We start from the raw sequence: 18,223 nt of genomic DNA, 5'->3' as shown, positions 1-18,223 counted from the left end.
TAACAAGGCGAGCCATCAACCCTATCTTTGACGTCACAGTGGAACTCTCAATGAAAGCACCAATGTCGGTGTCAAAACCGGCGGATCTCGGGTAGGGGGTCCCGGACTGTTCGTCTAAGACTAATGGTAACAGGAGCCGGGGGACACGATGTTTACCCAGGTTCGGGCCCTCTCGATGGAGGTAATACCCTACTTCCTACTTGATTGATCTTGATGATATGAGTATGACAAGAGTGGATCTACCACGAGATCGAAGAGGCTAAACCCTAGAAGGTAGCCTATGGTTATGCTTGTTGTTGTCCTATGGACTAAACCCTCCGGTTTATAGACACCGGAGGGGGCTAGGGTTACACAGAGTCGGTTAGAGAGAAAGAAATCTTCACATCCGAATCGCCAAGCTTGCCTTCCACGCAAAGGAGAGTCCCATCCGGACACGGGACAAAGTCTTCTATCTTGTATCTTCATAGTCCAACAGTCCGGCATACGCATATAGTCCGGCTGTCCGAGGACCCCATAATCCAGGACTCCCTCACCCGACACGACACCCCGACCCCGACACCCCGACACCCTAACACCACACCCGACCCCGATCCCGAGCACCGATACCCCGACACCTAACACCCCGACCACCGACACCCTGACACCACACCCACCCTTAATTACCCCCGATCCCCAACACCCAGACACCACACCCCGACCCACACCCCGACCCCGACACCCTAACACCCCGACCCCGACACGATACCCCGACCCCGACACCCTGACACCCGGACACCACACCCCGACCCCAACCCCGACCATCGACACCCCCATACCTGACATCCCGACCACCGACACCCCGACCCCGACCCCGACCACCGACACCCCGACACCCCAAGACCCTGACAATCGACACCCCGACCCCCCACCCCGACCCGACCCCTGACACCCTGACACCACACCCCGACACCCTGACAGCACACCCCGACCCCGATCCCAACAGCCCGACACCCTAACACCCCGATCGACCCCGGACATGATGATGATACAAAAATGTCATATATATTTGTGTTGATCGGGTGTATTTTTATTATGTTCATGATGATGATACACTTAAATTATATACATATTATTATGTTCATGTCAGGTATCCAATTTTTTATGTTGTACTAATTTCGTTTACTTTTTGTCATTGCAGGTGTTGACAGAATGGTGGGCAAGGGTCCAGAGCGCCTCGAGCCTCCTGCGAGCGCTACTGGGAGGGGTGGTTCCATTATTCCATCCCGTCCCCTCCGAAGAGTGCTGCTAGACAGTATGCAGACAACTGCGGCGGGCGCTTCTTCTTCGGCTGGGAGAGGTCGGGGCAGGACGAAGAAGGCTGGTAGAGGTGGACGTGGTAGCGGGAAAGGTAGGAAGTCTGCTACGCCTTCCTCGTCGCCACCCTCAGCTGATTCACCCGACCACACGACTGCTCCGTCTGACATGGACCCATCTCGGACTCCGGTCCATGAGCCTCCGGTCGCTGATCCTTCGCCCCACCAGACTCGGGTCGTCGATCCTTCGCCCCACGTGAGTCCGATCCCAGAGTCTTCGTCCCGGAAGACTCCGGTCATGGGGTCTTCGTCCCAGAAGATTTTGGTCATGGGGTCTTCATCCCAGAAGACTTTGGTCCCGTCGTCTTCTTCCCATGAGACTCCGGAGGCTAGTGGCCCAGAGGATGGTAGCGAGGACTCCTTTTCAGATGGTAGCTACAGCGACGACGAGCTGGTTGAGAAGGGCAAGAAGGTTTACAAGCGTGGCTGTACAAAGCTCCCGCCCGTGCCAATGACCCCCGACCAGAGGTGGTTGATTGCGCCTAAAGGGTTGAAGTAAGTGCATTTACTACTTTTAACCTTTTACCTTCATGTTCCTTCAAATTAATATCTAATGCGTTGGCCTTATCATACTGCAGGGGCTGGGTATACCCCCGTGACTGTGGTGTCCACAGGCCCAACCAGGTCCTTGGAACGCTTTGTCGGCAGCACTTCCCTGGGTGGATCACCACTACTAGGAAAAGGCCTACTAGTGGCGCACCAGTTTTGCCTACTAATGGCGCACTACTGGTGCGCCACTAGTACCACGCCACTAGTATTATATACTAATGGCGCACCACAGGTGCGCCATTAGTATACCAGATACTAATGGCGCACCATGTAGTGCGCCATTAGTATACCATTCGGTGCTCCACTGGTATTCCCTCCAAGTGCGCCACTAATAGCCTTATAGGTGCGCCACTAGTAATAAAGGAAGGTGCGCCACTAATAAGGGCATAAATGCGCCACTAGTAATGTATTTGGAAAAAAATATCCAAATTTACAGAAAACAACCTATAAGGAAAAATAATTTAAAAACAAAAAATGAAATAGAATCATAATTTTTATTATAGTAAGAATATTACAATGTCTTTACAAGTATCCAATAAAAGCAAAATTGCAAGTAAATAAAAGAAAATCCTAAAACTAATCTTCTAGTAATCTTTTCTTCTTTTTCTTCATTTTATCCCTGCAAAATGTTATGAAATAAACAGAAAGACAAACAAACTATTTATAACATGTTAATACTGTCATTTTTTATGCAGAACTAGATATGAGCATATATTTCCAGAATTACATGGTGTGAATATTGTATGAGTAAGATTCTAATGGAAATGAATTTTGATAGGAGCCCACTTTCGACGAGTATTTATCTAACAGGGCTAAATAATCAGGGCATTTACCTTTTGATAATGTTATTATACTATACTACGAGTATACTACTCCACTTGGATTTTTTAGATGAGCAGATCTGAGATAGACATCTGTTCAAGTGGCTATAGGTAGGCTTGAAGAATTCTCATCGGTTCAAGTGGCTACATGTAGTCGCACAGCTGGAATATAGACTACTAGTACTATTTGAAAAGAAAACAAGAGCAAATCTGAACGTACTAGTCAGATCCGATCACATTGAGCTAGAAAGAAAATTCATCAGGAAACAGATGGCCGGCGACTTACTTCCAGACGTTGAGGATCTCGTTGTGCCCGACAAAGACGCTGCGGAGCGCGTCGTGGACAGACTGCTACAGAGATAGCTGCCGCAGATGAACATGTTGTCCTGCAGGTAGTCCAGCAGCCAGGAATTAAAGATAGAAGGGCTAGAACTGAAAGAACTAACATCTTAGAAAGCAACAGGAGATAATTCATATATGCAAAATACATATGAAGTGGTCTTTACCAAATTTATTGAAACATGAACGAAATGTTTTAGCAGTACCATTGATACATGTCAAATTAATTGTTCCTGTCGTGACAATGTAAAAGTAGTACTTGCATGCCAATGAAGACTTGCTCATATCTAGTTCAGGACATGTGTAATTGTGCCAAGTTCACTTGTAATGCCATTATTCATGATCTGAACTTTATCCTCCACAAAATAAAATAATAGTTGATCCATGGGAATGATACTTAATTTTGAATCTAATGTTAATTTATAAACTGAATATAAAGTGAGTTTATAAATTCAGAAACAGAGAATTCAGTTAGGCTACTGTTAACTGAATTTTGGAGTGTATACTTAACAAAGGCTTCATTTGAATGTACAGTCAAATTAAAAAAATGTGTTCATGGGGCAGCAGGACTAAGAACTGAAAGAGAAAGGTGCAGGAAAAAGCTACTGAAAAACAATATCAGAAGTAGTGCAGACGTTGTTGAGGCACTGACTGAACCATTGATAGTACTACCACTCATCTTTTTTGCGTCCATTAGCGTGACAGTGAGGTTACAACCTTTAATTAATCGTGCAGTATGTGTATAAACTATAAAAAATAACTACACTGCTTGGTTTTCATCCAAATAAGAAAACAGAGCACAGACGATTTTTTTTCACATATTCACCTCATTGATACATGATGACATTTGATTGAGTGATGCAATGGTGGAAGAATAGAGTAATTGTTGTTCATCAGCTCATAAATGATTAATTATTACCTGCTTGAGGATAGGGGTGGCACACTTTCCTCTTAGAGAGAAAGCATCAGAGTAGGTTATTACCTGCTTGAAATACGCCCCAAATCCATACCTTAGATAACAAAAATACATGAGAAAAGCATTCTGGATCTCTCCGATTTGCACAACATACAGGATGTGTGATATCTGAACTTACGACAGGAGGGAGCCACGTATCAATCTTGGGGCTTCCCCGCTCGCCATGGCCGGGCACCATCATCCTCTGCTACTTCACCATCATCCTCTCCTCCAACGATGACCTGCGTAGGACTCGTACAGAGATATTTTTTAACACATCATACACAGATATAAATCATCTGAATCAAAAGCAAGCTGCATCTAGTTCATCAAATGTTAGATGTACAAAATTTGACCGTACACTGCAATGCAAACCATTCAACCACGAAGTAGCTAGAGCTAGTGATTTCAATTCTCTACCATGATGCATGCATGTATGCGTGCAAGAAACCGCCAGACTAATTAAGCATTGCGGTAGGCTACATAATCCAATCCGACTAGCTCGTAATCATATCCATACTAGGTAGCCGCAATGTAGTTAAGTCTGGACAGAGAGTCAGAGACTGGGATGAACACGTACATGGGAAGGAGCAGGAGACGCAGGGCCTTATCTGCCCATCCTCCGACCAGATTGGTGGTGTTTAAGGCCGCCTTAGAGCTCCAGCGGTACCTCCCCTGCAGGCAAACAGAGCAATAGGCAAAAATCAGCTGTGCACATCGATTTAGAAGCAGGATTAATGCGGGAGAGGCACAGTACCTTCCGGGATGAGCGCCATGGATGCAGAGGAGGAGGAGGACGGCCGCGCGTCCCCCCTTGCCGAACTTGGTGCAGAACAACGCAGAGGCTGCTTCCTCTCCCGGCGCGTGGACGTGGTGAAGAAGCCACCCTCCAATGGCGCCATCGCCTGCGGCACCTTGGCCTTGCCGCCGGATCCGCCACCATTCATCAATCATGGGCCAGCTCAACGACGACGAGGATCTGGAAGCCCGGCTATGGCCGTGACGGCTGGATCTGGGGCCTTGGGGTGGCGGGGAGCTCCTCCTCCTGCAGCTCGGCGGCCTCCACACCCCGGAGCAACGCCGTCGTCGGAGGACATGGTCACCAGCTCTCCTCTGGATCCGGTGAGGAGGGTTGGGGAAGGAGCTCACCATGGCTCCATGCCCTGGATCTGGTGTGAGGGAGGGGGAAGGGGGCTCGCCGTGGTCGGGAGGGAGAGGAAGAGGCGGGCAGCCGGGGCTTCCCGATCTAGATCGAAGTCGAGGGAGGTGGGTGGGTGTGTCAGGAGGAAGGTGAGGGGAGAGAACGTGAAGAGAGGGAGGGGATAAGGGGTGACAGCAATGGCGTATTGGTACGGGTGCGCCATACGTATAGATAGCAATGACGCATCTCTTACTAGTGCGCCATTACTAGTTAAAACTAGTAATGGCGCATTATCCCCTTATGCGCCATTAGTATTTTTGGAAAAAAAATGTTTTTACTAGTGGCGCATCGTGGATGTGGTGCGCCATTAGTATTTGGACACTAATGGCACACCAACACATGGTGCACCATTAGTATATAGTAGTGGCGCACCACATGTGTGGTGCGCCATTAGTGTCCATATTATCTATAGCCCTTTTCCTAGTAGTGCACGATGCCCGGTGAGGGTCAGGTTCCACAGCTAGCACTGAGCTGGGAGCTGTACTCTGTTGCCCCGGCCCCTCCGGGGGAGATGGTCGCCGGTGTCGCGTGCGAGACGGTGGCCGACATTGTGTTCCGTCGGTTTTGGGTAATTTCTCCTTTACAGAATTAAAAATGAACACTACCTAGCTAGTGATTGTACTAATCATTGTTGTCTTCTTTGATTGCAGACCTTCTACAGGGTTTCAGAAGGAGAACGGGAGGCCGCGGCTATGGTTGTCGAAGCCGAGTGCAAGCACCTACTTTAGAACTTATGGCACGAGGCTCCGATGCAGGCCGTTCGAGACTACTACACCTCGAAGGGTATTAGGAGGGCCAAGAAGAAGTGTCGCGGCAAGTTTCTGAGCAGGGAGAAGTACTTGGCGGTAATTATACCAATTCTTAAGGCCTTGAACTTAGTTTTCTTGATTTGATTCGTAGCGCTGAAATTTCTCTTGACTCACTTAGGTGCCCCCGAGATGGTGTGTGGATAAGATGGACTGTTGGGAGGCGTTGGTGGATGTGTGGTGCTCTCCCCAATGGTTAGTCGAACACCAAAGGGGCAAGGATAAGCGCGACCAAATGGAAGGTGTGCCACACCATCAAGGGAGCTCCAACCTGTTTGAGTACGGGGATAACTGGGTATGTGGTTTGCTACATGATTCATGCAATTTCATTCTTCATGGTAGCATTTATCCTTTCCAAAATGACTTAATATGCTTAGTTAGTTAAAAAAGGCATAACTATCTTGGATAGTTCATTTATGACATATTTAGCTCTAAAATGACATAATAACGTTTAGATAGCTCTATAAAATGACTTAATATGCTTTAGTTAGTTAAAAAATGACATAACTACCTTCGATAGCTCAATAACGACCTAAACTAATCTTAGCGAGTTCATTCATGACATAATTAGCTCTAAAATGACATAATAACCTTACATAGCTCTATAGAATGCTTAAATATGTTATAGTCAGCTAAAAATAGCATAACTACCTTGGATAGCTCAATAATGACATAATTAGCATACTTTGGTCAAAAATGGCATAATAATCTTGGTTACCTCGAAAATGACCTAAACTTAGCTTATTTTCCTCGAAAATGACATAATAACCTTTCTTAGCTCCAAAATGACCTATTTACATAGCAATATCATTCTTCATGCTAGTTTGGGCCCTTAACTAATATTTTGTTCCTCTCTCTTATGTGCAGTACCACAAGAAGCATGTGCCAAGTCTGTTCGACCTCTATGGCATGGCCCATATGGCCCCGTACAAGAAGGCCAAGGCATTCACAGAGTCTGACCTAGATCATCCAGAGAGCTTCACCAACATCTCCTCCCACCACAAGCTTGTGAAATACAGAGACGAGGGGAAGACGAGGAAAGGGGAGGACTTTAACCCGAGCCAGGATTCTTTTGATATAGAGCTGGTGATGATATCTGGTGGCGGGAGGTCCCATGGCTCTCAAGCCATTGGTGATGGACTGATACGTTGTCCTAAGACTCTCCCGCAGATCAAGAAGCGCCTGAGTAGCTCTGATCATGAGATACGTTGTCCTAAGACTCTCCCGCAGAGCTCGCCATGGCGGTTAGTTATATGGACTGTCTGACCTTTCCTCCATTACATTGTGTGTGCGTTCGTCGATGATTACAATGCTAACGAGGAGTGCTGTGTTGCAGGCAACGGTTGAGAAAGAGAGATTGAAGACCCAGGCGCTTTTGGAGGAGGCAAAAAGGGAGGCGGCGGAGAGGGAGAGGGAGAGGGAGGAGAGGACGGCTAAGTTGTTGGAGGAGGAGAGGAACCGGAACTAGGCATCTCACCAGGCCCTATATGAGCTCATCGTGGTACGTTTCTCGTGCATATTAGCCCAATCATGCACGTAATGTTCGCTTTACTAACTAATATGACTGACTCGTGAGAACCAAATGTGCAGACCATGTGCGAGAAAAACGGTCAGGCCCCTCCACCGATGCCCTAGATTGCTCCGGCGACCACAGTGAGTTTGATTTGAATGGTCCTTAGTTACTACTATTCACATTTCAGTTTGCATCATGCTAACGAGACATTATTGGAAATGATTTTGGTTCAGCATGGCTCCCGACAAGCATCGACCAATCCTTCCCCGTCTGCCAATGCCGGAACCCCGACCGGTCCTTCACCTTCGTCTGCCACTGGCGCAGCCCCGACCATTCCTATACCTCCGTGATAATGGTATTTTTATGCTTATTTAGCCTGCTTAGTCCATTTATGACATAATTTAGCCTATTTAGTCCACAAATGACATAATAAGATGAAGAAAGGAAGAGGAAGGAAAGAAGGAATAGGAATAAAAGAAGAAGAAGAAGAAGTTTCTTCTTCTTCTTCTTCTTCTTCTTCTTCTTCTTCTTCTTCTTCTTCTTGTTCTTGTTCTTGTTCTTGTTCTTGTTCTTCTTCTTCTTTTCTTCTTCTTCTTATTTTCCTCCTCTTACTTTTTTTATTCGTAAATGGCATCATAACCTTGCTAACCTCATAAATGTCATATACTTAGCTTGTTGTCCTCTAAAATGACACAATAAGCTTAGTTAGGTCAAAAATGGCATAATTTGCTACGTTAGCTCAAAGATGGCATTTTTCTTCTTATTGAGCCTATTTATTCCATTTATGACATAATTTAGCCTATTTTGTCCACAAATGACATAATAAGATGAAGAAAATCAAGGAAGAGGAAGAAAAGAAGGAATAGGAAGAAAAGAAGAAGAAGAAGAAGAAGAAGAAGAAGAAGAAGAAAAAGAAGTTAGAAGTCTTCTTCTTCTTCTTCTTCTAGTCTTCTTCTCCTTCTTCTTCTTCTTCTTCTTCTTCTTCTTCTTCTTCTTCTTCTTCTTCTTCTTCTTCTTCTTCTTCTTCTTCTTCTTCTTCTCCTCTTACTTGTTTTTATTCGTAAATGGCAGCATAACCTTGCTAACCTCATAAATGTCATATACTTAGCTCGTTGTCCTCTAAAATGACACAATAAGCTTAGTTAGGTCAAAAATGGTATAATTTGCTACGTTAGCTCAAAAATGGCATTTTTCTTCTTATTTAGCCTATTTAGTGCATTTATGACATAATTTAGCCTATTTAGTCCACAAATGACATAATAAGATGAAGAAAATCAAGAAGATGAAGAAAAGAAGAAGAAGAAGAAGTTACTTCTTCTTCTTCTTCTTCTTCTTCTTCTTCTTCTTCTTCTTCTTCTAGTCTTCTTCTCCTTCTTATTCTTCTTCTTCTTCTTCTTCTAGTTTTCTTCTTCTTCTTCTTCTAACTTTCTTGTTTCCCATTTTGCAGATTTAATTCACTATATGGAAGCTTGCTTGGATGGAGTGCTTGTTTCTCTGTTCTTCTTTTCATTTGTATCTAAGAATAATGTGGAACTTGTTATATGGATGCATGGAACATGTGTGTTGGATGAACATTGTGATATTAGTGTAATATGTATGGATGAAACTGTGTTTCTTATGTATGTATGTTGTCATGGATGGAGCTATGTGTTGGATACATCATATGCCTGTTGTGCCTGTGAAAAAAATATGTATATCTGTGTGTGAATTCCAGTGAAATTAAATGGATATAACTAAAAACAGGGGATATATAGCCTCTTTGCCGTCCGCTACTAGACGACAAAGAGGACACATGGCAACTACCTCTAGAAACTGGGAGCACTGGCTGCCTATTTGGACAGTTTGCCGTCCGCTGGCGGATGGCAAAGACCTTTGAGTCTTTGTCGCCTACTGGTAGACGGCATAGCTGTCCACGTGGCAGCTTCCTAGTGCTGGCCTAACTGAGCTCTTTGCCGTCCGTCAGCAGATGGCGAAGAGCTTTGACTCTGTGTCGTCTGCTGGCGGACGACAAAGAGCGTCGTTAACCCCCTAACGGCTCTGACGCCACCCCACTACCGTCCATTGTCTTTATCGTCTGCTGGCCTCAAATGGCGGACGACACAATCCTTTGCCGTTCGTTTCATGGAAGCGGACGGCAAAGAAGGCCTTTGCTGGCACATGTTCAGACGGACAGTTTGCCGTCTTGTGGCGAACGGCAAAGAAGTTTGCCGTCCGAGATCTATGCCTTGCCGTCTGCCATGGCGGATGGCAAAGAAGCTGATTCTAGTAGTGAATCTTCCCTAATAGATTGACTATGAATCTCCTCAAAAAATTGACCTTGCCAAGGAATTTTTGCATATCTCTCTTGCATGTTGGAGCCTCTATTTTCTGTATAGCTTCTATATTTTTGGGATCAATTTCCACGCCATCTTCATGAATAATGAAACCCAGAAACTTCCCAGCCGATACACCAAAGGCACACTTTAAAGGATTCATTTTCAGCCCATATTTCTTCATTCTTTCAAAAGCCAAATGCAAATCGGCTAAGTGAGATTCAAAAGTATCCGATTTGACAACAATATCATCAATATAGACCTCAAGTATAACACCAAGTAAATCATGAAAAATTAAATTCATAGCCCTTTGATACGTGGCGTCGGCATTCTTTAATCCAAAGGTCATCACCGTCCACTCAAATAAACCAAGGAAACCGGGGCATCGAAAAGTCGTTTTGGACATGTCCTCTTCGGCCATAAATATCTGATTATACCCCGCATTACCATCAAGAAAGCAAATGACTTTATGTCCAGAAGCATCATTAATAAGCATATCGGCTATTGGCATGGGATACTCATCTTTAGGTGTAGCTCTATTCAAATCCCTGAAATCAATGCACACCCTCAACTTGCCGGAGCCTTTCTTCTCTACTGGCACAATGTTACAAATCCACTCGGCAAGCCTGCAAGGCCTAATAAAATTAGCTTTAAGCAAACGACCGATCTCTACCTTGATCCGGTCATACATTTTTGGATTGAACTTTCTGGCCGATTGCTTGTATGGTCTAAAACCGACCTTTACAGGTAACCCATGCTCCACTAGCCCTCAGCTTAAACCTGGCATCTTATGATATTCCCATGCAAAGCAACAAACATATTCTTTCAATAGATCGATCAACTTAGCTTTATGATCGGCTCTTAAACTTTTGTTTACAAATGTCGGCCTAGGAATTGAACCATCTCCTATATCTATCTCTTCTAATGGATCGGCCGATGTAAAACCTTGTCCTAATTTATTCATATCATCTAACTCTTCTATGGACTCATACATATTGTTCTCATTGGACTGATATTCTACAAGACGCTTTTGTAACCACTCTGAGTTAAGATCCATTTAAATACATCATACCTTGGAGCCGATTATCGCCAACCGGCTTTAAAGAAACGGGCACAAAACCACTTTTTGTGGCGCTAAGAAAATCAAATCTTGATAAGTTGCGCCCTATCAAGCAAGTAGCATTGGGATGTTGCCAAAACACCAATGCATCGGCCAAAGCAACACAAGCAAAATTATCCGCATGAATGACTTCTACTTCATCATCAACCCACTGAATTAAAAACTAGTGCATAGTAGATGGCACGCATTGGTTTGCATGAACCCAATCGTGGCCTAATATCACATTGTAGTTACCTTGCACCTCGACGACAAAGAATGCGGCATCCAAAGTTTTACATCCCACCGTGAGCTCCACATACGTCACACCTTTGGCTTCAGTTTTCTCTTTGCCTTCAAATCCATTGAGCACCATGTCGGTCTTTATCAACTCTTCATCACGCAGCCCCAATTTTTTGAAGACCGAATATGGCATAAGATTGACCACCGCACCACCATCAACAAGCATTCTAGCAACCGGCGATCCATTAATATGACCCTTAAGGAACAATGGCTTCAAGTGCGTCACGGTTCTTTTGGCTTCTCGAATATAGCATTTTTAGGACCAAAATCCACCTGAGCTACTTCCCCTTCTTCATCTATAGCACGAAATTCAGCGGGTAAGTAATACACCATATTAATATCCATACCTTCTTGAACCGGTGTAGACTCATAATCAAGCATATCATCTGTATCCTCAAGCATGTCCACTGACTCCGAAATATCTCCAAGTGAAGAGGAAGTAATAGGTGAAGTGGACGATGTAATAGCAACCGCATCGTCCTCCATTGGTAGTGTAGGTGTTGCTATGATCAATGCAGAAGTTGCTACGTTTTCCTTTTGCTTAGGCTTCCACACTTGTTTTGGGGGTACCATTGGACGACTTTCATTGAACAATTTATCCCTTTGCCTCTCTGCTTCTTGTTCCTCCTTCTCATGGCTCCTCATGCACTACAACCTCCTTTTTTGTGCCTTGGTTAGACCGGAAGGACAACACTTAGGATGAGTGTATTTTGGATCCCTCGACTTGGCCTTACTTGTGCTAGCTTTATGATCATTAGCCATGGGATCCTGCTGGACAGCAGCCACATCTTTATTAGAATCAGCCGGATTATCAACAATAATTGGCTTTTTCATTGTTAATTCTTTAGTGCCTATCATAATAGTTTCAGCACTATTATTCTTCTCCTTTTGCTTGCTAGGCTCTGAAATTTCAGCACTTCGTGATTTAGCACGCCACACTTGCTTGCCAACCCTTCCATGATTATCTTGCATTGGCCGATTGACACCGTTGTTCAAACGACCTCGTGTGGGATAAGAAAGCCTCTCATGAACGGGCCTCCTTGGTTCTGTCCAACCCGGATGAAAAGCATAAGGGGCCATTGGGCGCTGCCCCCATCCTCCATTGAAGCCTCCCGTGTAGTACGGTGCATAGGGGGTGGCGCCATCCATGGCCCTAGTGCCCATGACCCATATGGCCTTGCATGATGCTGAAATTCTTCCCGAGGAGATGACCTTGAGCGCTTCAATTTTGATGACTGGTCAGAGCTAGAACTGGCCGCTTGATTGGCATATTTGCACAACAACATATCAAAAGTTGTCTTGATTCTCTTGCGCTGCACTTTAGCTTCATTTATCTTCCACTTTCCAACCTCTGGACTCTTGGGTTTAACAAATTTGACATGAGTGTTCTCTTGCACTTGTGGTTGCCCCCCGACTGTAGGATTCTTGATGGTGATCTTGATTATCTCCTTGCCATCGGGTTGCCTATCAAGCACAACTTGTCAGACCTTGTCGCTCTCCTTACTTTTCCTGGGCTCACCAATGACAATATTACTCTTATTAGCTGATTCGGCTATGCTGGGCCGAATTAACATCTTCTTCCCCTCCAAATACATCATGTTCATTGGGCATCTTAGAAAAATTTAATCGTCCGTCATTAATGGCTGATTGTATCTGTCGTCAAAAAACATTACAATCATTAGTAGCATGAGAAAAAGAATTATGATACTTGCAATAAGCACGCCGTTTCAGCTCTTCAAACGGCGGTAAAGTATGAGATATTCTAATAATTTTTGCTTGCAATAAAGCATCAAATATTCTATCACACTTAGCTAGCAATGTTGAAAGTAAATTTCATCTCTTCATCACGATTCTTATGAATCGGCTTTAAATCATTGCAAGTAAATGGTTTGGCCTTAGATGGTCAAACAAATTCAGCAGCATAAATATCACCCTCATCGTCCGAGTTGTCACTATCATACTCAACCATGTTCATCTTAGGATGATCAGTTTTCTATCTATGCACCTCTTTAAGATCTTTGATTTGGCTTTCTTGAGCCAAAGCCCTTTGCAGGACTTGGTTGATATTTAAAAACTCATGTTCTTCTAGCCTTTCTCTAATGTGAGTTCTCAAACCACTAAGCACAAGATCAACCAAATCTCTCTCGGTTATCACCAAACTATAGCACCGGTTTTTTATATCTCTAAATCTCTTGACGTCATCGGAGACCGATTCATCCTGCTTTTGTCTAACCGATGTAAGATGTGAAAACTTAAGCTCATTATCACCACTATAAAAATGATCATGAAACTTTTGTTCCAAGTGAAACCATGTAGTAATAGAACCGGGTGATAACGCAGAAAACCACAAGAAAGCAGTATCGGTTAAAGATAAAGGAAAATAATGTACTCTCCACTTATCTCGTGAACTTGCCTCACCTAATTGTGCCAAGTTATGACTAACATGCTCCTAGGTGGTTTTTGTGCCCTCTCCATTAAACTTAACAAAATCTGGAATTTTATATCCCGGAGGGCATTGAATTGCATCAAAGTATTCTGGATATGGATTTTGGCAAATACGGTTCCTTGGTAACTCAACTCCAAAATTCTCTCGGAGTATCTTAGCCATCTCCTCTCTAAGATTAGCTTGACCATCATCCACAATGGACGATGAAGCTTGTGGCAGTAGCATAGGAGGAGTAGGGTTAGTAGTTTGCAGGTGTGAATTGTGACATGTATGCCGAATTGTAATTCGGCAGTGATCTAACAGTGTTTTCTCTTGTAGGTGGGGTTTGGTTCGGCGTCACCACCGAATTTGACATACTCATGATAGGATTAATGGGTGCAGCAACAATTTGATTTGTGGGGCTGGGATAAAAATTCATCAGCACGGGAGGCGCCGATGAAATAGGTAAAGTTGGACCAGGGATTTCTGCGGTAACAGGCACACCAACATTACCACCAGATGATTGAGGCATACTATTTTAGCATTACTATATTCCAAGAAAATTTGGTATAAGCGATTATTGCTATCAGTAATGCGACTATCAATTTCAGCCCATACCTTGGGAGAGAAGGTATTATTTACAGAGGGTTTAACATGTTCATCATGAAGAGGAGGAAACTTGATTTCTCCAACCGGAGTGATATTGCCTTGGCGATCCTTCTTGAACTTAGCAAGGAACTCCTGCATCTCCTTCTCTTCACGCGCCTTCTTGTACTCCTCATAAGCTTAGCGATGTTCCTCCGATAACTCCTCAAAATTGGGCTTGATTATGTTATTGGTGTTGATTTCCGAAGGCTTGGGAATCTTGTCGTTGCCAAACATGATGGATGATGATGATGATTGATCTTGTCCCCAGCGGAATCGCAAAAAAGTGTGTTCGCACACAAACACGTCACCGTGTACCTCCAACGCCGAGGGTGATGCACCGCAGCTCGCGTACCCCTTCGACGTTTTCTCAAAAAAAAAACATACCGCTTCCACGTAGAAACAGTCAGAATTTTTTATTTCTAATAAATAATAGCTACAAGCACTATCTATTTTTTTCAGACATGCAACCATGTCATCTAAGCATATTTGTAAATACAAGTCATAAATTAAATTATTTTTACATTACTCTATGCATGCACTTTGCCATATCATCAATTCATGCATCCGTTCCTAAATGTAAGTCTTTTTAGAGATTCCACTATAAACTACATATGAATATATATATATAGACATATTTTAGAATGTAGATTCACTCATTTTGCTCCGTATGTAGTCCATAGTGAAATCTTTAAAAAGACTTATATTTAGGAATGGAGGAAGTAGACATAAGTTGTTTTTTACTATTAGATTTTGTATTGACTATCTATGTGTTGGGCGATTGCTGCAGAACCTTCCGGAGTGGTTCCTGATGTGCTACAATGGAAGCAATGGCTGTGCGACAGGGAGCTCCAATTAGCTCAGCAGCTTGGATGCTCTAAAGTAATTGTGGAATCTGATTGGCTGGAGATCATCAACGCTTTGCAGTGGAGTATCGGAGGTTTTGGCCCCATATTCAGCAATTCTGGTGGACTCTTTTCAGCTAGCACACGGAATCCCTTCAGCATTTGATTCAAAGGATTTGCATAGGATTTTTTAAGGATTTTCATCAATATATTTTTTTTTCCTGTGACGGTCGTTTGATTCGTAGGATTGGAATCCTTAGGAATTTTTTCATAGGATTTATTTGTACTGCATTTTGGAGAAAAATTTCCATTCACTCAAAGCTCTTTGTAGGATTTTTTTGTTTTTCCTGCGCTATCAAATATTCTTCCAAATCCTAGGGTAGTACAGGACATACCATCCTATTCCTGCTTTTTCATATTCCTACGTTTTGAGAATCCTGCGAATCAAAGAGGCCCTCAATCTCTTTTGGGCACTGTCCCAGGGAAACAAACACGTTGGCACACTTTTTAGCTAGACATGCTTATGATTCACAATTGGTGTACGGGTGGGATGATGATCAACCTAATTTTCTCATACAGCATGTGCTGAATGATGTATCTCTGTTAAACGCTCAATATAGAGCCAAGAGGCTTTCTGTTCAAAAGAAAAAACTAGAAACATAGTCTGAACCGAATCAACGGAAATCTCAACCCCTCGGTTGACTCTGAGCGCGGCGGCGCAGCATGACGCAGGCCGACAACCTAGCTAAGCACTCGGGGCGTCCAGTGCACCGTACTTATACACGACGGCACGTCTCTGGCGTGGACATGACATGACACAGTAACGCGAAGCTCCAACGTGAATGACTATGATTTCAGCTTGGATCGATCACGTTGGGGGCTCATCAACGTGAATCACGTCCGCTTGCAGAATAAAATTAGTCGAGATACTCAACGGCGCACGTCTCGTCTTAATAGTTATTGTTTTATCTCGCTCTATATATACACGCCATGCTTGCGCCCAATTCAGCATCGAACGACGGACAGGTCGACCGCAACCACCTCTGCCGATCATCACCATGCAGTCCAGCTCCAAGGCGGCCGGCGGTAATGGCGACGGGAAGCACTTGGTTTGCGTGACGGGGGCGGGGAGCTTCATCGGCTCGTGGGTGGTGAAGGAGCTCCTCCTCCGTGGCTACCGCGTCAGGGGAACCGCCAGGGATCCCGGTAGGCGCAAGCATTGGTCCATCCAGCTATCTCGCATTTCCATCCCTTCGCTTGACTGATTGGTTCAATTTGTTCGTGAAGCTGACCGCAAGAACGCGCATTTGCTGGCGCTGGATGGCGCCAAGGAGAGGCTCACCCTGTGCCGTGCCAATGTGCTCCACTATGACGGCCTCCACGACGTGTTCCGGGGATGTCACGGCGTCTTCCACGTCGCCTCCCCGGTCTCCAACGATCCTGTCAGCTCACTGCCTCCTCTGCTGTTCTGGCACCGCGTAACATGAACATGGAGCACTTACTTGCCCATGCTGCGCTTGCAGGAGCTCGTGCCGACGGCCGTGGAGGGAACGAGGAACGTGATCAACGCCGCGGCAGACGCGGGTGTGCGGCGCGTGGTGTTCACTTCCTCCTATGGCGCCGTGCACATGGACCCCAACCGGAGCCCCGACACCGTCCTCGACGAGTCGTGCTGGAGCGACTATGACTACTGCAAACAAACCGGCGTACGTGTGATCGAGCTCGACTCCATGTGCCCCCATGCATATATCTTTCTCGCCAGTGAACTAAACAAACCAATCCTCGTGCGCAGAACCTGTACTGCTGCGCCAAGATGATGGCGGAGGTCGCGGCGACGGAGGAGGCGGCTAAGAGGGGACTGGAGCTGGCCGTGGTTGTGCCCGCCGTGACGATCGGTCCCTCCCTACAGCAGACACTCAACTATAGCACCGACCACGTCGCCCGCTTCCTCATGGGCACCAAGCCGGCCTACCAGAACACCGTCACCGGCTACATTGATGTCCGGGACGTCGCTCGCGCGCACGCTCTCGTCTACGAGCACCCCGACGCCCGCGGCCATCGCTACCTCTGCGTCAGCGCCGTGCTGCACCGCATCGACTTCGTCGGACTCCTCAGGGACCTCTACCCGCAGTACCCCGTCACGGCCAAGTATGAAGACAACGGTAAGCCGACAGTGAGTCCGTACAGGTTTTCGAACCAAAGGCTCAGGGACTTGGGGCTGGAGTTCACTAACATGAGGACAAGCTTCTACGACACTGTGATATGCCTGCAGAGCAGGGGTCATATCCCCGTCATCGTGCCACGTCAGCGTGCATGCTTGTAAAAAATCAAGATTGGTAGAGGAAGAGCTTCTACAGATTTACCACGTCCGCATGCATGCTTGTAAAAAATAAAGATGGGTAGAAGAAGAGCTTCTACAGATTTAAAGAAATAAATTCAATAGTACTTCCTTTATAATGCATCACACTGATGTAGAGGCTAGGGCTTTCAACCTCTTTTTCAAATAATGAAGGAAATTATAACTAAGAAGCACATATGATAATGTGTGCTTCCAGTTCAAATTTGAAATGTAGCCATTAAATACTGAGGAATGCACTTAATGACTTAAAGAGATTAAACAGATTAAAAAATAGAAAAAAATTGACATGGAAGATGAAATGTTGTATGTTGAGCACAGAAAAAGTTTCAAGACAAACTGATGATGAATAAAATAAATTCAAACGTTTGCTTGAGAAAATTAGAATATTTTTTTTGCATATTATTGATATTTAATCTTATAAAATCTAAACATGTTAAACAGGAAACAAAATTTTAAAAAATCACTTAATTTGGACTTCTAAAAAAAAGGTATTGGTATTTAATTTTGTAAAATCTAAACATGTTAAACAGGAAATAAAACTTGTTCTATTAGATATCTATTTATTTTACAAAATTTAAAAAATCACTTAATTTGGACTTCTAAATAAAAGGTATTGGTATTTAATGATGCATAAATTACTAGTAGAGCGTGCATATAGGCACACAGCACTAGCAAGTCCCCCCTTTTTTTTAGAATGGTCCA

General features: G+C 44.5%; 1 protein-coding gene across 1 annotated transcript; it reads left to right on the top strand.

Annotated features, from left to right (window-relative positions):
• Positions 1–16,189: 16,189 nt before the first annotated feature.
• Positions 16,190–17,485, top strand: LOC123134975 (cinnamoyl-CoA reductase 1). Its single transcript, XM_044554112.1, has 4 exons — positions 16,190–16,368; positions 16,450–16,604; positions 16,686–16,868; positions 16,955–17,485. The coding sequence occupies exons 1-4, from the start codon at positions 16,221–16,223 to the stop codon at positions 17,483–17,485; spliced, it is 1,017 nt and encodes a 338-aa protein (XP_044410047.1). The 5' UTR covers positions 16,190–16,220.
• Positions 17,486–18,223: the final 738 nt, after the last annotated feature.

This window comes from Triticum aestivum, chromosome 6B, assembly GCF_018294505.1.
Source record: "Triticum aestivum cultivar Chinese Spring chromosome 6B, IWGSC CS RefSeq v2.1, whole genome shotgun sequence".
Taxonomy (NCBI): Eukaryota; Viridiplantae; Streptophyta; class Magnoliopsida; order Poales; family Poaceae; genus Triticum; species Triticum aestivum.
Note: the sequence above shows the minus strand (reverse complement) of the source record. Positions and strands in the feature narration are given on the sequence as shown.

Excerpts from the sequence above, each read along its gene's own strand:
- LOC123134975 (XM_044554112.1), top strand. The coding sequence starts at position 16,221 with ATGCAGTCCAGCTCCAAGGCGGCCGGCGGTAATGGCGACGGGAAGCAC. Across the intron at positions 16,369-16,449 it reads GGGAACCGCCAGGGATCCCG|CTGACCGCAAGAACGCGCAT; the intron begins GTAGGCGCAAGC and ends TTGTTCGTGAAG. Across the intron at positions 16,605-16,685 it reads CCCCGGTCTCCAACGATCCT|GAGCTCGTGCCGACGGCCGT; the intron begins GTCAGCTCACTG and ends CTGCGCTTGCAG.